Here is a 17,954-nt window from a genome sequence, read left to right on the forward strand (position 1 = left end):
TTTCCGCCAATGCCTATTCATGGAAACTAATTCGTGTCAAGTAGGAATTACAAGGAATTCTACTTTTCCTTTACATCTCGGGAATTCTAACTTAAATTTCCAAATCCATGAATGCATATAACACTAACGGACATTGTTTTTTAAACTACTGTAATAATAGGAAGCCTGCCTAAGAAATGGATCAAAAGAAAGTTAAATCGAGTAACAAGTGTTGGTCAGTTGAAACGGGAAAAGAAAAATATATTGCTGGAATGGTTCTTAGTGCTGTCGGAGATGCCCTCGGCTACAAAAATGGTGCATGGGAATTTTGCACGCGAGGTGATAAGATTCATAGAGAGTTAAAAGACATGGGTGGTATTAAGCGTATTGAGGTTAGATTACCTGACTGGACAGTTAGTGATGACACGGTGATGCATTTAGCAACTGCAGACGCTCTTGTGAGACACAAAAAGTGTGAAGATAAAGAAAACCTCTATTCACTTCTTGCAGATGAATACCAAAAGTGTATGAATGATATGACAAATCGTTCCCCTGGTGAGACTTGCATGGATATGACAAGAAGGTTAAAGCCTTTCAAGGAAGCTGGATATCGTATTCCGTTTAATCCGAGAGGTGGTGGGTGTGGAGCAGCCATGAGGTCAATGTGTATTGGACTGAGATATCCACGACCTGCTGACATTGAGGATCTTATCGAAGTTAGCATAGAATCTGGAAGAATGACCCATCATCACCCAACTGGATATCTCGGCTCACTTGCTTCTGCCCTTTTCACTTCATATGCTGTTCAAAAGAAACCAGTAATCGAATGGGGAATTGGGCTGATTAGATGTCTAGAACTAGCTAAGCAATACGTTTCTTCGTGCAAGGGCATTTTCGTGGAAGAAAATATAAAAAACTGGGGCTATTTTGAAAACAAGTGGAAGGCATATTTGAGATTGAGAAACATACAAGAAGGGGTGAATAAGCCATATTTTCCAGGAGATTTTGATAATGTCGTTAAACGAGATCAGTTTTACACAATGATTAGTTACGACAACTGGGGAGGGGCAAGCGGACATGACGCCCCGATGATAGCGTATGACGCATTACTAGCCTGCGATGGTGAATGGAGTACATTATGCGATCGAGCCATGTTTCACGGGGGGGACAGCGACAGCACTGGCGCTATTGCAGGTTGTTTGTTCGGTGTTTTGTATGGGTCCAGTGATGTTCCAAAGTGCAATTATCAACATGTCGAGTACCATGACCGAATCGAAAAAGTAGCTGTCGAACTTTATGAGTTAGCTGTTTCAAAATAATATGTGAAAGAAACTGCTTAATATTTTCAATTGAAAGACATTTCAAACACTTTTGAAACAATAATTGTGTTCCTTAAATATGTTCGCTTTCAATATGCCTCCATTTATAACCATACAAGTATATTACAGATTTATTGATGAAAAATATTAAGACTGTTCTCATGAAATCATATTATTCTTTCTTTTTATAAAGGCAAATAATATTTGGACATGTTTAAGAAAAAAGTACAGTAAAATTGAAATTTGATATAAGAAATTCACATGCTATCATTGATGTTTTAATGCTTTAAGTAAACAATTTTATTCGTCCTTTATTTCTTTCAAGATTATAATAAAAAAATGCCTTATCATATATATTTATATATCAACACAATTAAATAATATTTAAAACAATTATCTATAGTTAATTCAGTGATCTTTTCAAGCATGATTCTGTAAGCAAACTTGAGGACTATATACCTTACTGTTTGAGAATAAATGTTTTAATCATGCATTAAATATATACATAAACCAAACATGTTTCTTGTGGTTTTATTTCTGGACATTGTTATTGGTCAATATAAAAAGTACATGTTTAATGACATGCATGAAATTCAATTTTGAATTTATTGAATTCGTTGAATAAAATAAAATATTATGCTCGCCAAAGGCTCGCATAAGATATCTTTACACAACTCGTTCAATAAATTCAGTAATGAACTCATTCAATATCATCGATATATTTAACCATTGTTACATTATCTTGCATTAATCCAGTTTCTTTATCTTAATCAAATTGTAATGTATGTTGTATTAGAGCTGAAACTAAATGATTTCTGTGGTAATTTTGAGGAATTTCAGAACCAGGCGTAAATGCATCTTTTCTTATTCCCTTGTTAAGTTACGTAAGTCACATTGGATTATTGAGTCACAAAAGCTTTAAAAATCATGCAAAGCGCATACCACCTACCACTTAACTTTTTGATGGGAGTAATCCATAGGTCGCTTGTTTGATCATCGGGAAGCGAAATTTATTCATAACAAATATTTTATGACACCAAGTGTAATTGTCTCTCACCGCTGATTTCGGAATCATGTGGGACCAGTAGTCGGTCGTCGATATGAAAATTACTGGCTTCTGGAAAAGATGGTCAATAATGTGATAACATCGTTGTAAAACCCTCTCTCTACATACTTTATGTAACACTAATGTAAATAGTATAACAAAATTAGTTCTCTTATTTTGTTTCTATACAGTTAAACTTTCAATTTTTCAGAAGTGCTTAGTTTATTTGGGAATTTTATGGCATATCTATATATTATGTCAAATGATAGACAATTGCAGATAATATAATAACATATTCATCTTTTAAGTACTTTGTGTTTGATTTCAGTTCACTGAGCATAGTAACTCAGAACAAGACATTACCCATAATTCTTATAATGATGAAAGAAAATGATGTTATGTGATTATGCCTGAATGAATGAAAATGTACAGTTAGTTATTCACTACAGTGATTACAACTGTGTTTGAAAATATAGGATGAGTATACAGATAGGCAGTAAATTGACCTTATCTACATATTATTGTAATTAACAACGATGGCCTGACACTTTGACAAAACACAATGTTGTGTAGTACAAGAGTTTTAGCTACGTTTTCAAACCGACTTTGGTAATAAAGTGCATAGCCCTGGTGAAGTTAGAAGTGTTGACTGAAATGTGTTGTCTGGTAAATCTTTACATAGTATATATATATATCAAAGAACTAATCTGCCTCTGGACTGTATATGGGTACATAAAGCTCTAGCTACAAAAAAAGATCGCCGTGTCAAAATCTATGACAACTGATATCAAAATTCAAATCTGCACCCAAATCTTTGGAGTTCATGTTTCAATAATGTAGCTTTTAATACAAAAAGCAGTGACGTGGTCATAATTTAGGTCCAAGATATATGCACCATGAACTCTGCTCTTAGCCCAACTGTTATAGCTGTTTTTTTACATGAACTCTGCTCTTAGCCCAATGTTATAGCTATTGCTCTGTTTACACGATGTATGTCAGTGCATCAAAATAAATTTCTGCATCTCAAATTATGCTCATAGTCCATATTTCATAGTATCATCTCTTTTTGTAAGAAGTAGATCACTGGGTAAACGTCAAGGTCAACATATTCAAGAAATCAATTAAGCATATTTTAATGCCCATCTAACCAATATTTTACAGCTGTAGCTTTAATAACACTAAAGTTCATTGGTAGAGGGGACAGGTTTATTTTACCCAAAGGCTATTATTGTAAAAGCATGTTTAAGGTTCAATAATTCGTGCCAAATTGGACAAATGGATGTACTTGGTGCGTCTTAAAAATTTATTTGGATGTACTTGGTGCGCCTTAAAAATTTATAAGTTTATAGATAATACAGTGGGACTTCTTCTTGGAAGGCTTTATTTAGTTGTGTCCTCATTATACGTGTTTTTATTTCACGGAAACATAAATATAATGTTGACTGCATTACTTCTAGGAAGTAAAAATGGGATTGTTAATCTTTTGATATGGCTTCTTTCTTAAAATTATAGATAAACTTATGCTCGACTGCGTTCGCTTCTTTTCAAAGGACAAATGTGGATATGACCTTGCCGATAACAAGAATGACGTGAATAATTTGTAAAACCATGTACCTATTACAAATATATCGCATATAAGATATCGTGCGTATCTTTATATTTTTCCATTTTTTTCAATTACACGTTAACAAAAAGATCATTTTCAGCACTCAGGAAAAACTAACACAATTTAATCATAATACTCACAAGAAAAAACTTACACAAATAAACATAAAAATATCAGCTTTATTTTTTCTTGTCAAATTGTTTATGAACCGGTAACAGGACTGGCACTTCATTAACGAGAACCAGGAAAAGCGGCGAACTTTAAAAGATGTATTTCATTTTTTTTAACATTAAAATTTACCCCGTTGTGGATTTATAAATTTTAAACGTTTAAAATCTACTTAAAAAATTATGACCGAATCACACGTACAAATTTGCCTATTTTTAAAACTGATATATAATTCACAGGCGAATTTTCGACATTGAAACCCTATGAAAGCTAGGCTAGAAAATAAAGAGTAATGGTTCTTTAACACTGCCCTTTGTCTTTATTGTATTTATAACTGTTTGAAGTTTCAATTTAAAAGCATTGATGGTTAAAGGTTATAATCAAGGTAAAATGTTTAAAATTATTAAAGGTACTCTAGTGTTATGGTTCTGGAACACTGCAAGCACACCACTTGTAACCTATAACTGTGCACCCTTCAAAAAAAGTACGGGCGGCGTTCGATGAACGCATCCCCCTACTCAGGACCATCGGTAAGTAACCTAGCAGAATATCAAGCAGGACAAAGTACGTGAACAAACGGTTATTTGAGAGTTCTGTCAAGCATAAGTAAGTACTATTAAGGGAGAAAATAGGCAAGTTTAAATTTGGTCATGGTGTTGATGATTTTTATACAGAGTTATGCCCCTTGATGAAATTTTGAGTTTCCGTTCATTATCTCCCCAACAGTTGTACAACTCAAATTTTAGATATGGAAATGTCACAGGAATGCGCAGGTCAAGTGCAATTTTTGTCATGGTTCAATGATTTTTGGCAGAGTTATGCCCCTTTCACTTTGAAAATAATATGAAATTTTCAGTTTCAATTTATTATCTCCCAACAGTTGTACATATTCAACTCAAATTTAAGATATGGATATGCCAAAGGAATGCGCAAGTCAAGATCGAATTTAGTCATGGATTAATGATTTTTGGCAGAGTAATGCCCCTTTCACTTTGAAAATAATATAAAATTTTCAGTTTCCGTTCATTTTCGCCCTTACGTTATTACACATTCATCTCAAATTTCACACATGGATACCCCAAAGGTATGCACAGATCAAGTTCGAATTTGGTCATGGTTTGATGATTTCTGGCAGAGAAATGCCCCTTTAACTTTGAAAAAAAGGAAATTTTCTGTTTCTGTTCATTATCTCACCCACCAGTTAAGGGATTCAATTTTTTACTATATAATACCAGGACATTTTAATTGGTGGTGCTATCAATCAACGATGCATTTGCTATGCACCGTTTTATAAACTCAATAGACAGTAGAATTGTATAACGCCCTTTCCGACGATCAATTCGAAAACTGATATATTTGTTTAAATAGTGCTAGTTTTGCATTTTTCCGAATTCTGAATGAACGGAATTTTTGTTAGTTAACGTGTAAATGATATAAAAAATACAAATAGATACGATGCACAACATGCGATATGCTTATGTTAAACAAGTGTTTATAAGTTGATCAGCAAGGCCATATCTATAAAACCGTACGAAGTCGATCATAAGTTTATCTATAATTTTAAGAACGAGACCCCATCACAGATTACAAATTTCATTAATACTTCATTGAAGTAATGCGGTCAAGAATATATTTATGTGTCCATGAAATAAAGACACGTAAAATGAGGACACAACCAAATAAAGACTTCCAAGAAGAAGTCCTGAAGTATTTCCCATAAACTGGCACGATATCCCGTTTTCATCGACTTTTAGGCTTTCCTTGATGATCTTGTTTATCATATTTCGAACGTTTATCTTAAACTAATCTGGGATTTTTGTTTCATAATCAAATCTGAAATAGATTTGTCCTAGATATTTTCAAGCTGTTGGTTCAAAAGTCCCAAGTGCAGAACTTCATATGCTGATTTGCTGACTCTAGCTCAAGCACTTGATACACGTAACACAAACTTTTTGAACGTTTTCGCGAAGTCAAGGACAAGTATTCTACAAATAATACTGATTATATATACAAGCAAAACCTTAGGTTCACAATTGCACATGCTGACAAATATTTCTGTAAATTCTCATGACTGAGTGACTGTATTCAAATACTTTATGAGCTACGCGCGACAAATTGAAAATTGCAATTTTTGCAATGTTTGGGGAGGCATGTTAATACCGTCCGTCAAATCTTACTGCCGCGGTAATCAGGTCAAAAAATAGTACCTTGATTTTTTCTAAGCTGACTCATCACTCATCACAGACATTTACAATATGAAAATATTTTCATTCTTTAATTTCATATCTGCAATTTGTAAAGATAATAATTCTCTGAAAAATTCTTGATGTTTGTTTGTTATTTTTTCAAAATCACTACTCCGTGACGTCATACTGCCGCGGTAATCAGGTTTAGGCATACATACGTCTGTAATAAATAGTTATGGTATGAAAACCCTTCTACATAATAACTTTATCAATAATTGTTTAACAAAAAGCATAAATGAACATTTATAAGTAAATGCTTTAATTAGGTGGCAAATATTCTTTATTTTTTTTTTTATAACAATTTTCCAATTACTACGCAGCGACCAACTGTTTACTAGAACGTTGCAACACCGTAGTCTCAATATCATGCATGTTCTTTTGTTGATATAAACCATTAATAGTCCTTAATATTTTTTAAAGACAAATAATGGTAAATTGTCGCTTACATCAGAGACATGGTTCGTGCTTGCGTGATAACTAAGGAAAACTAACTTATTAGTACACCCTAGGAGGCTGTACGCGGAAAACGCTCATAAACCGCTATATCATATAGCTGTAAAGTTGAATAGTTAAATGAAGAAATATGTGTTCAAATATGTTTAACAAGGAAATAATTATTTCAGAGAAAGACGCCAAAGATCAGTCCTTCAATCAAATGAATGACCCCGTATTGTGTAATTAGAAAGTTTATTCAATTCTAGGGCAACGCATCATAATTTGATAGTCCATGTGTAATAAATTCAAATTTTTCAACACAGATTATGAGATACATAAAAAAATATTAAAGAATAAGAAGCTTAAAAAAACAAAAAAAAACGCATATATATACGAATGACTTACAGTCGAGCATCGGGAATCCATCAACATATCTTACGAAAACTTTAAATTTGAAAACGATTTTTGCGGCGGGCTGAAGTTGATTAATGTTTATTTGAATAAATCAAATAAAACAACTTATATGTTTGTGTTCTAAAAAAATCGGCGGCAATAAGAGGAATTTCGTATTCATTTTACAACACTTGAAAAATACTACAGAAAATGTGTTTTTTTTTGTTTTGTTTTCAACAAAAGTGTGTGTGTTTTTTAAGTTTATTTTATACTCGGGGGCCGGAATAACCATATGTCCGAAGATTATAGCATCGGGGACGTCTTTTTCAAGCCGAATCTTCCTGGTAGCCCATTCTTCGTTCGTTGGTGGAATAAGGAGACAATACTGTCAAGGCATCAAAACTTCCTGACTGACGACAACAAAAAACGGCATTCATTAGCGCCAAACCTCCAGAGTAAGTAACGACAGGTCAACCAATCACCTCTGGTACTTGAGATGATTGACCTTGACCTGCGTGTGCCTTCGTCTCCGCGACGTGCACGCCTCTGGAGGCAAATTTTGGAGAAGTTTTCAACAAAAACTTCCAAAACACGCTATTTATAACACCATTCATAGCACTGACGCTTCGATTTCTCATCTATTTTGCGGGGAAATGGTCACAGGGAAAACCCTACGTAATAACGGCGCACACCCTGTTAACAATAGATTTTCCGCAGTTATATTCAAAGCTAGTGAGGTTTAAAAATACATGTAGAATCTATCTTATTAACTACCATAAGTTTGGTTGAGTGTTGGCGGTAAAAAAAAAAAGATATAACTTCCTGATCAATTTTCACTTAGGTGGATTCAATTTTGAATAAGCTTTGCAGATATGTATTTTTCAAGAAATATTTAGTTTTAATAAATATCCGAAGCCGTCAAAGTCAGCGACGAGTAATGAAAATGGAATAATTTTCTGAAACGTGATTTTATTCTTTCTGTCCGTAGAGCATGAATATTAATACTTCATCACAAGACAGTATCTTATTGAATCTCAATTTAAATGAACAGTCGCATACTTTTCTGGTATGTCATTTATAATTGACAGTTTAGGTTTTTCAAAATTTGCAGGATTAGCAGTCCGAATGTAAGACCTCAATGAAAATGTTTCTGGAATATTAACAAATGAATAGTCAACCAATTAACCATATATATGAATGGTTGAACACAACGTAAGGATAAATGACACAATGTGCACATTTCTTATTTTGGTAATAATTGAAATAACAGCACATTTTAAGCAAAAAAGAAAAGAAACTATAAGTCTGAAACATTCTGTCATAGCCTCCCCATCAGTACATTCAGTGCTTTGATTCTACTAAGTCTATTAAATACAGAATAAATGCACAAGCTTACACCTTGTACACAACTGCACATTCTGATCAAATTCCTGTAATGTTTCGTGACTGTAGATGAAATACTGTTGCAGCCATGTGCGACGCAAGATGAATTATTTTTTTCTAAGTCAAGGAAATTCATTGTCACAAAACTTAATTAATTCACAAGCTAAAACCCCAGGTGCAAAATTTTACATCCTAATTAACATAAAGGTAATGTTTGTTGACTTAAACTTAAGCATTTTAAATGGTAAACGTGACAAACATTTTGCAACGGATGCACGAACAAAAGAAATTCTGAATGCCCTCCCCACAGATGGGGCATAAAATGAAAGGACATAATATAAACTCCTTTTTTGACTCTTGTCTTAATACTGTCTCAAAACGTCGATGTTTATGTTCTATAGTTGCCAAGGAGAAAGTTCTGTTAACATCGCCTATCAAAATTCGTATAACAAAATTTACTGTACACGTGTATATATACGAACATATGACCCAAATTAACAATAATTATTTCGTTTATGAAATAACTTTAACAATCTAGCAAAAATGTTCTCTTAAAATATTCTTTTTAAACTTGACAGACATCATTTTAATGTGGATCAAGTAACTGTTGATAATTACGCAAGAAGCTTATTATTTTTGCTGATTGATGCGCTAATAAGGTAGTGCATGTAGTCTTACTTATTGTACTACGCGTTCAATTATTGTGATGTTTTTCTTATGAGCAACATTCTGACCCAGGACAAAAAAATCCCAGAATCTAACTGAGCATAGTATTTTTGTTGGCTTCATGTATTTGGCTAGAAATGGAATATTATTTTTATATTCATGGCTGAACGGCGATTCAAATCATTTTTGGAAATGCTTATACTTGTTGTTCAATTACAAAGAAACAAAATGTCTTTCTAAGCCATGCTTTTGATAAAAATTCAGACAAAACACGGAAATAAAATACATTAGTTTCCATTTTTGTAGTAAATGAACTAGGCATAGTCGTATACGTTATCAATTATAGGTTATAGTGATAAAAAATTACATATTATATCCTAAAGTCTTGAAAACGTGACTGTGTTTCATTTGATATCAAATATCATAAATCGGTCATATAAAATCGATAATCTAAGGCAAACGTAATATTTTATTGATAAAATGCAATGCTTGTGTATGATTCACGTAGACATATATTTCTAACAGGTGTAATAAAACTAAATTAACAACGATAAACATAGGTTACTCAGCCCCTAAAGCATAATTTCAATACACACACATACGTAAGGTCGTATCAATAAAAACAATTAAGTTAGGTCGTATCAATAAAAAACATTTAAGTTAAGTCTCATTAAAATTTACACTTGTATTAGGTCTATCGATACACAAACTTCAGTAAGGTCGTATCAGTTCACTCCCTTAAATAAGGTCGCATTATTCGAGGAAGGCCAACGTTGCTTAGGATAGAAAATGCCCGATCAAGCAAAACATAAGATTACATACTAGTATAATAGCCGAACGCTATGAAAGAGTAGAATTCGTATCAGCCGAATAAAATTAACGGATACACGAGCTGGAAGAGAAAACTTAAACCTGAAAAATAATTTAACTTTTTTAGAATTTTGAAAAAAAAACCTATTGCTTGGTTGACACCGTAAGTTCAAAATTCCACATTTTATCATTTCATGTTAAAACGTTGAATCTGATTAAGCCGGTGCACAGGGGTGTGGGCGGTAACTTGCATTTTCCATTACCGTCCATGAACAGACTGGCATGTTCTAATGACATTCTCCTTAATGTTTCAGGAGTCAATGCCAAACGATGCGTGGAATGTTACAACAGGGATAGCTGTTAAAAAGATACCATGTTTAATAATTCAATCCACTCATCGTCATCGCTTGTTCTGTAAGGTGAACCATACAAAATTGGAGACATGTTCTCTTCACCAATAAATCTTGGTTATGCATAGACTTTACTGACAAACGGGCGAGACTTGATGCAAGAATGGGTTGCCATTCCCACAAGGACAGTCTGAAACTGCATGACAAGGCGTTGTCAATCAGTTGCCTTTAACAATGGGTCACATAAACGTTACTGAGTTTGAACTTGTTTACATAAATGTGGCTGTAAAGTTTGGAAATACGTTGTGTGTTCCAAAATATTGGATATAGGAGTACTTCTACTTCTTTAACACATATTGTAACTAATGCAAAATCAGTAAAATGTTTAATATGCCCTTCAACAAAATTTATTTAACATGAGATTAACATTTAAAAACATTGGTACTACGATAATTAAACCATTGCTGAAAATATCCACACTTACACATTTGGTGCTTTGTAAACATTAAGTAGTACCGTTTCGATTTGGCTCATATAATAACTGGTCAATAAACGCATACATTGTAATCGATATAACACAAAATTGTTCACTCCATCATGCTTTCTTAAAAAGAAGGATTTAAGCAGTTAATTATTTAATAGATATTATGATGCTATGTAAACAGTGGTATACTCTACAATCATCTAGGTTTTAAATATTGATTAATAAAAGCTTGTTCATCGTGTATATACGTGTATACATAATATATATATTCATCATATATAGCCAGGCATGGATTAACTTGCTTATCTTGGTTAATATGTTTATCAACATAATTGAATTTCCGTTACTTTTGCCAAAAATAACTAAAATAATGTTGTTTAAAAATATCAATTATAAATTAAACTAAAAAAGGGTATCAAAACCAAAGTATTAACAGGGTTGTCTATAAAATATTTAATTAAGTAAACTTGAAATAGAAAATTACACGTTCGAACATTTAACTCTCTATTACTGGTTCAATTTATATTTTAAATGATTTATTACGTAAATTATCGAAGAAAAATTATTATTTATTTAGGGTTGAAACCTCCCCCCCCCCCCCCAGCCATGCCAACATAATCTAAGATTTAGTTTGGTAGAAGCTTGAGATAGACGTGGGTGTCCGAACCCTTTACAGATCTTCCCGTGACTTGAAACTTGGCACCAGCTGGGTAGGTTCTCTCATGCTCCATGTACATGGCATATTTCTCAATATTTCGAGGCTGCCATTGACTGTTGGCTCTGTTATCAATTGTGAAAATAACTGATTGTTCACCCTCTGGTCCGCATGTCGGGAAAGGTATAGCGTTTCTCATTTCAGTGGACGACGATACGACTGACTGCCAAACAAACCGTTTCCCATTGACATATTGGTCACAATTTGCTTTTGTCAACAACATTTTCCTGTACGTCGTTCTACTTTCGCGTGGTAAATCTGACCAAAATAACAGAAGCATTTGATACATGACAGCGTACGGTCCAAGCGACAGATCATTTCCAGTTGGTAAATATGACGTCTCCCTTTGTCTTCGAAACGCAATATTTAAGTACGTGTACATATAGTTCTCCTCCATCGTGTACGTGTTTATAATTGCTTTGAAGAAATCATTGCGGCTTTGGCTGCTCTTTATCTTCGTATAATTTTCTTCACAAACCACGAAAACGGCATCGCAGACTTTATCTCTGACTTCTTTCCAACGAGATTCTGATCGATTTATGTCGTTGAAAATGTCGCCAAGGACCGTAACAACGGATTTGTTAGGGTCTATTGTTGTGGGGTGAAACGTTTTCTTATACGCAGCAAGCGAAACAGTTATCAGCCCAAGACTTTCCGCCTGTGTATAGTTGTCAACAGACTGAAATGTTGGTGTCTGTTGCGCTGTAACTGCATTTTTGTGTGTGGATAGAATACCTGACATCCCTTTATATCCGTATGCCTTGGCAATCTGCTCAGCATTCATTCCATCTGTCCTGCCACATTCAGATGTGCACTGTTTAGCAAGTATATTCTTATCGCATGCTTGATATCTTAAAAGCTTTCGCATGATATCTTCTTTGTTCCAATAAACTGCTTGATGTAATATTCCCCAACGTCGATTTTCTGGAATAACGTTGAAAAGCCTGTCTCTTAATGGCCTCTCGGGCTCTCCAAGAATCCGCCAGACGTTTTGCCATTGACCCGCTTTTGCCGATGATAGAAGTACTTCTATTAACTTGGCGTCATGTTCGATTGTGTTTTTTTCAGATCTGAGTAAGATAAAGATATCATATCATTTTTACTGGAGTTAAATATAGGTATATATAGATATAGGGTCATATTTCTCAAATCTCACATATTCGCAATATGTACAATTTTTAATGTAATTATCATACCATAGATCCAGTTCTAGCATTGCTCTTTCGGTTCAGGGAAAAAGTCCAAGGAAATCAAAGGAAATTAAGAACTTGTAATACAGTTACGAAGGTCCTTAGCCTAGGGGAAAGTTTACATGAACACCACAATAGTAGTACTAAAGTTTAAAAACACAAAAGTAGTATGAATATTGGCTTTAAGTGCAATATCATCATATATGCAAAATTTGCACATGCAAAGCTACGTTAGTTATAGGAAAGTAATGAATTAACTTCTGTGAATGTGTCTGTGAAAATATGTTTGAGCAGTTTTATCACCGAAAAAGTACATAAAGGGAGGAAATTAAAATAAATTTATTGTTATATTGCAGTGGACTGTTTTCTATATACATTTTAAGTTTTTTTTTATTCGCATATCCGTGAATAATGGTGGACAGTCGTGCCAAATAATTTAAAAATCTTCGAATGAGATGAAAAGGTTATGACCCGGGCATAAATTTACTTTCTATCCCACAATATTGACTTTTGATTTCCATGTGAAACCTTGAAATAGCAGGGTCTGGGTGTGTGACATGACACGTCGCCTTATGTTAGTGATCGTTTGTCCCAAACTATTACAGAATCTCTTGGAGATAAAAAAAATACACCATTGCCACACAAAGTTGACCTTTGATCTCCACGTATGACCTTGAACATAAATGTTTTGGTCTGGGTGTTGGACAAGATATGTTTTAAATATGTATGAAAAATTAAGTCGACATAACAATCATACCGTAAAAGGCTTTTTAATTCATAACATACGACATAATTGAATACATTTATATGTCATCGCCCTAAATAACGACATATATCAACACAATTCAGAGACACAGTCCATAAGTTTTCCCTATTAATCATATACGTTGACGGATCACGGGATTCCCCTGCCCTCCCCACAACAAACAAGAGCTGTCACAGGAGACAGCGAAGCTCGACTAATAAAATACTGGACACAGTAAGGAGGACAAAACTATGAAAGAAAAGTCAATTATGTATAATTATGTATAAAGTTATAGTAAAAAAATAATATTTGTTAACATAAATTCCAAGATCAAGGGGAATAATTCTAGAAATAGTCATGCTAGAGTTATGGACCTTGTCACACAACATTTTAGTAATGATAAGAAATATATATTTGAAGTTTGAAGTAGATACCTTAAAAAGTAAAGAAGTTATTATATTTCTTAAAGAAAATCCTAAGTTCAAAGAGAGATAAATGTGTAAATATTGCTTCAAGAGTTATGAACATTGTCACATAAAATGTAATTGATGATAAGGAATAAGTATTTGAAGTTTGAGGTAGATACCTTTAAAAATAAAAAAGTTATAAAAAAAAAACATTTTTCTAGTAAAAAAATCAAAGTTTATGGGGAGATAATTCTTGCAATATTGGTGCTAGAGTTATTAACCTTGTCACATAAGATGGGGATGATGATAACGTAAATATATTTGAAGTATGAGGTGGATCCCTTAAGAAATAAGAAATAAAGAAGAAACAGTAAGAAATAGTACTTTTTGAGGAAAATTCTAAGTTCAAGGGGAGCTAAATCTGAAAATATTGGTGCTAGAGTTATGAACCTTGTCACATAAGATGGGGATGATGATAAGGTACATATATTTGAAGTATGAGGTTGATCCCTTAAGAAATAAAGAAGTAACAGTAAAAAATAGTATATTTTAAGGAAAATTCTAAGTTCACGGGGAGATAAATCTGAAAACATTGGTGCTAGAGTTATGAACCTTGTCACATAAGATGTGGTTGATGATAAGGAACATATATTTGAAGTTTGAAGTTGATACCTTAAGAAATGACAAAGTTGTAGTGAAAAATATTTTACTGCACCAAAACTTTAATCTAAAATCTGGACGCGGACGCCGACGCCGGGGCGAGTAGGACAGCTCTCCAAATACTTCGTATAGTCGAGCTAAAAATGGGGCACAACTATAGAAATACTCTTTGCAACGACCATATGATACATACAGGTTAACATATTCAGAACAAGATATATTTAAAACACACTTTATTTTTCTCAATTGGGAAAAACGGAGTGAGCAAATGATCTGGCATTTTATACAAAATTTACTGCTCTTAACCTACATCAAATGTCTAATTAATGTCGACAAAATATCTCCAGTCCCGTCAAGTGAGACAAATAAGAAATAAGTTCAGTGGAGTCCAATTAAAGAGATAACCAAATTAACAGATATTAAAAGGCGTTTGGCACATTTGTCAAATTATCAAAAATAATATCCCCTTTTCATCAAGAACAAAATTACATTACTATTCTAAGCTACATGTATACAACTGTCCAGTACCCGTTTATTAAATGTTACTATCCAGCACCCGTTTGCTACATATACATGTAACTTCTTTCAAGTATCTGTTTATTATATCATATTATAATATTATATTATATTTATATTATATTATATTAAGTAATACTGATGAAAAGGGGAAATAATTTTATGAAAGTTTGACCGTTATTGTCAAGACCATTGCGCTTAATTTCTTCGTAGGTATCTGTTCTAATAAAATGATTTACAAAAAAAGATTAAAAAGAGACATACCTGCTTATTACAGTGAAATTAGCCATTTCTCTTACTTCGTTACAATAAATAAGAAACTATGATATCTTCTGTTTGGTTTTCAGAAAACCGGCCGAATTCGTTGAAACGCTGCAACTAAAAATAGAAAACCGGATATTCCTAATTAAATATAGATAGATGGGACGTCACATATTATGTGTTCTATAAAATGAACCAAATAAATCGAAACTGTTCGCGACGAAGATTTGATAAATCATATTGGTAACCCAAGTTTAATTTTAACTAGGAAGTCATGTTGTTAATGTGTCACACTAGTGTTACAAGGAATTCAACTTTTCCGTTCTCATCTCAGGAATTCTACTTTCTGTTTCAATACCTTACTGAATGAATTCGGTTTGAATGATCAGTATTTAACGGACACTTGGTTTGCAAACAACTGAAATTATCGGAAGCCTGAATTAAGAAATGAATCGAATGAAAATGGAAACGAGTACGAAATGTTGGTCAGTTCAAACGGGAAGAGAAAGATATATTGCTGGTATGGTTCTTAGTGCTGTTGGAGATGCCCTCGGCTACAAAAATGGTGCATGGGAATTTTGCACGCGAGGTGATAAGATTCATAGAGAGTTAAAAGACATGGGTGGTATTAAGCGTATTGAGGTTAGATTACCTGACTGGACAGTTAGTGATGACACGGTGATGCATTTAGCAACTGCAGACGCTCTTGTGAGACACAAAAAGTGTGAAGATAAAGAAAACCTCTATTCACTTCTTGCAGATGCATACCAAAAATGTATGAATGATATGGCAAATCGTTCCCCTGGTATGACTTGCATGGAAATGGCAAGAAAATTAAATCCATTCAAGGAAGCTGGGTATCGAATTCCGTTTAATCCGAGAGGGGGTGGTTGTGGGGCGGCCATGAGGTCAATGTGTATTGGACTGAGATATCCGCGACCTGCTGACATTGAGGATCTTATCGAAGTTAGCATAGAATCTGGAAGAATGACCCATCATCACCCAACTGGATATCTCGGCTCTCTTGCTTCTGCTCTTTTCACTTCATATGCGGTTCAAAAGAAACCAGTAAGCGAATGGGGAGTTGGGCTGATTGGATGTCTGGAACTAGCTAAGCAATACGTTTCTTCGTGCAAGGGCATTTTCGTGGAAGAAAATATAAAAAGCTGGGGCTATTTTGAAAACAAGTGGAAGGCATATTTGAGATTGAGGAACATACACGAGGGTATAAATAAGCCACATTTTCCAGTAGATTTCGATAATGTCGTTAAACGGGATCAGTTTTACACGATGATGAGTTACGACAACTGGGGAGGGGCAAGCGGACATGACGCCCCGATGATTGCGTATGATGCATTACTTGCCTGTGATGGTGAATGGAGTGTATTATGTGATCGAGCTATGTTTCACGGCGGGGACAGCGACAGTACTGGAGCAATTGCAGGTTGCCTCTTCGGTGTTTTGTATGGGTTCAGTGATGTTCCGAAGTGTAATTATAAACATGTCGAGTATCATGACCGAATCGATAAAGTAGCTGTCGAACTTTATGAGTTAGCTGTTTCAAAATAATGTGTGAAATAAACCGCTTTATTCTTACTTACTTATGAATGTATTGACATAAAAAACATTCTCCATTTATTATCAAATCATGTTTATTACATATTGAGTATTGTTAAAATGTAAAGACACATAACTAGTCTTGTTGGATTTTCATTATTTCTTTTTATGGTAGGAAATAATAATTGTCATTTTTGTCGGAATGAATACACTGTAGTCAAAATTTGATGTAAGAAATATACATGTCATCATTGCTGTCTTAATGCTGTACATCAATATTCGTATTCACTTTTCTTTCATAAAAGAAGTATAACGATAAAAATGAAGAATGGTTCACTTTATATAAAATATGTACTTCATCTCAATAAAAGTGATATTCATATATGTATATAAAAATATTTTTTCTAGAAGTATCTTTTTTCCACAAGGTGTTGGTGACTTTTTTTCTGAACATTGTTGGTCAATGTGAAAAGTACCAGTTTTAATGATATGCAGAAAATATCCAATATTATTGAATTTCTTAAAGCCTGATATTTAATTTATCCCGTACTTCACTTCAGTGTTGTTATGTTTTTCTGGTCCTTCGGGATCATTAAGACAAGCATTTTTAATACTAGGGGGCGTGAGTGATGTTGTACTTATTATCCCTCATGTACAGAATCAGTCAAACCGAATCTGCAATTTTCCAGTATTTTCGCTGTTTTTAATGCTTCCGCGGGAAGCAATTTACGTTTATATAGTGTAATAATTATTCACGAATCTTATCATTTACAAATGCAATAGACCACTTGTTTTGATGGTCAGGAGCAGACATTTAATTGGTAAAAGAATTGCATTCTGTTAGTTTTTGCAATTTATCGTCTTAAAACTCATTAAATCGTTTGCGGTTGTCGTAGAAAACATGTCTTCTTAATGCAGCATGCCTCCAGATGAGCGAAAATATTTCAATAAATCAAACTTGTGAAAAATGTACTAAGATTTAGGCAAAGTAGAAAGATTCAAGATTCAAGTTATAATAT

General features: G+C 33.7%; 3 protein-coding genes across 3 annotated transcripts; 2 read left to right on the top strand and 1 right to left on the bottom strand.

Moving 5' to 3' along the window:
- Positions 1–14: 14 nt before the first annotated feature.
- Positions 15–1,803, top strand: LOC132735435 (ADP-ribosylhydrolase ARH1-like). Its single transcript, XM_060722377.1, has one exon. The coding sequence runs from the start codon at positions 177–179 to the stop codon at positions 1,296–1,298; it is 1,122 nt and encodes a 373-aa protein (XP_060578360.1). The 5' UTR covers positions 15–176; the 3' UTR covers positions 1,299–1,803.
- Positions 1,804–10,789: 8,986 nt separating this feature from the next.
- LOC132735431 (uncharacterized) lies at positions 10,790–15,539 on the bottom strand. The gene is made up of 2 exons (XM_060722374.1): positions 15,382–15,539; positions 10,790–12,669 (listed from the first exon to the last, which is right to left on the bottom strand). Exons 1-2 carry the CDS (start codon positions 15,405–15,407, stop codon positions 11,511–11,513), a joined length of 1,185 nt encoding a protein of 394 aa, XP_060578357.1. The 5' UTR covers positions 15,408–15,539; the 3' UTR covers positions 10,790–11,510.
- A 139-nt stretch (positions 15,540–15,678) lies between these two features.
- LOC132735432 (ADP-ribosylhydrolase ARH1-like) lies at positions 15,679–17,317 on the top strand. Its single transcript, XM_060722375.1, has one exon. It carries the CDS (start codon positions 15,826–15,828, stop codon positions 16,945–16,947), a length of 1,122 nt encoding a protein of 373 aa, XP_060578358.1. The 5' UTR covers positions 15,679–15,825; the 3' UTR covers positions 16,948–17,317.
- The last annotated feature ends 637 nt before the right edge of the window (positions 17,318–17,954 follow it).

This window comes from Ruditapes philippinarum, unplaced genomic scaffold (genome assembly GCF_026571515.1).
Source record: "Ruditapes philippinarum isolate M1 unplaced genomic scaffold, ASM2657151v2 ctg6615_1_1_1_1, whole genome shotgun sequence".
Taxonomy (NCBI): Eukaryota; Metazoa; Mollusca; class Bivalvia; order Venerida; family Veneridae; genus Ruditapes; species Ruditapes philippinarum.

Excerpts from the sequence above, each read along its gene's own strand:
- LOC132735431 (XM_060722374.1), bottom strand. The coding sequence starts at position 15,407 with ATGGCTAATTTCACTGTAATAAGCAG. Across the intron at positions 12,670-15,381 it reads AATTTCACTGTAATAAGCAG|ATCTGAAAAAAACACAATCG; the intron begins GTATGTCTCTTT and ends TATCTTACTCAG.
- LOC132735435 (XM_060722377.1), top strand. The coding sequence starts at position 177 with ATGGATCAAAAGAAAGTTAAATCGAGTAACAAGTGTTGGTCAGTTGAA.
- LOC132735432 (XM_060722375.1), top strand. The coding sequence starts at position 15,826 with ATGAATCGAATGAAAATGGAAACGAGTACGAAATGTTGGTCAGTTCAA.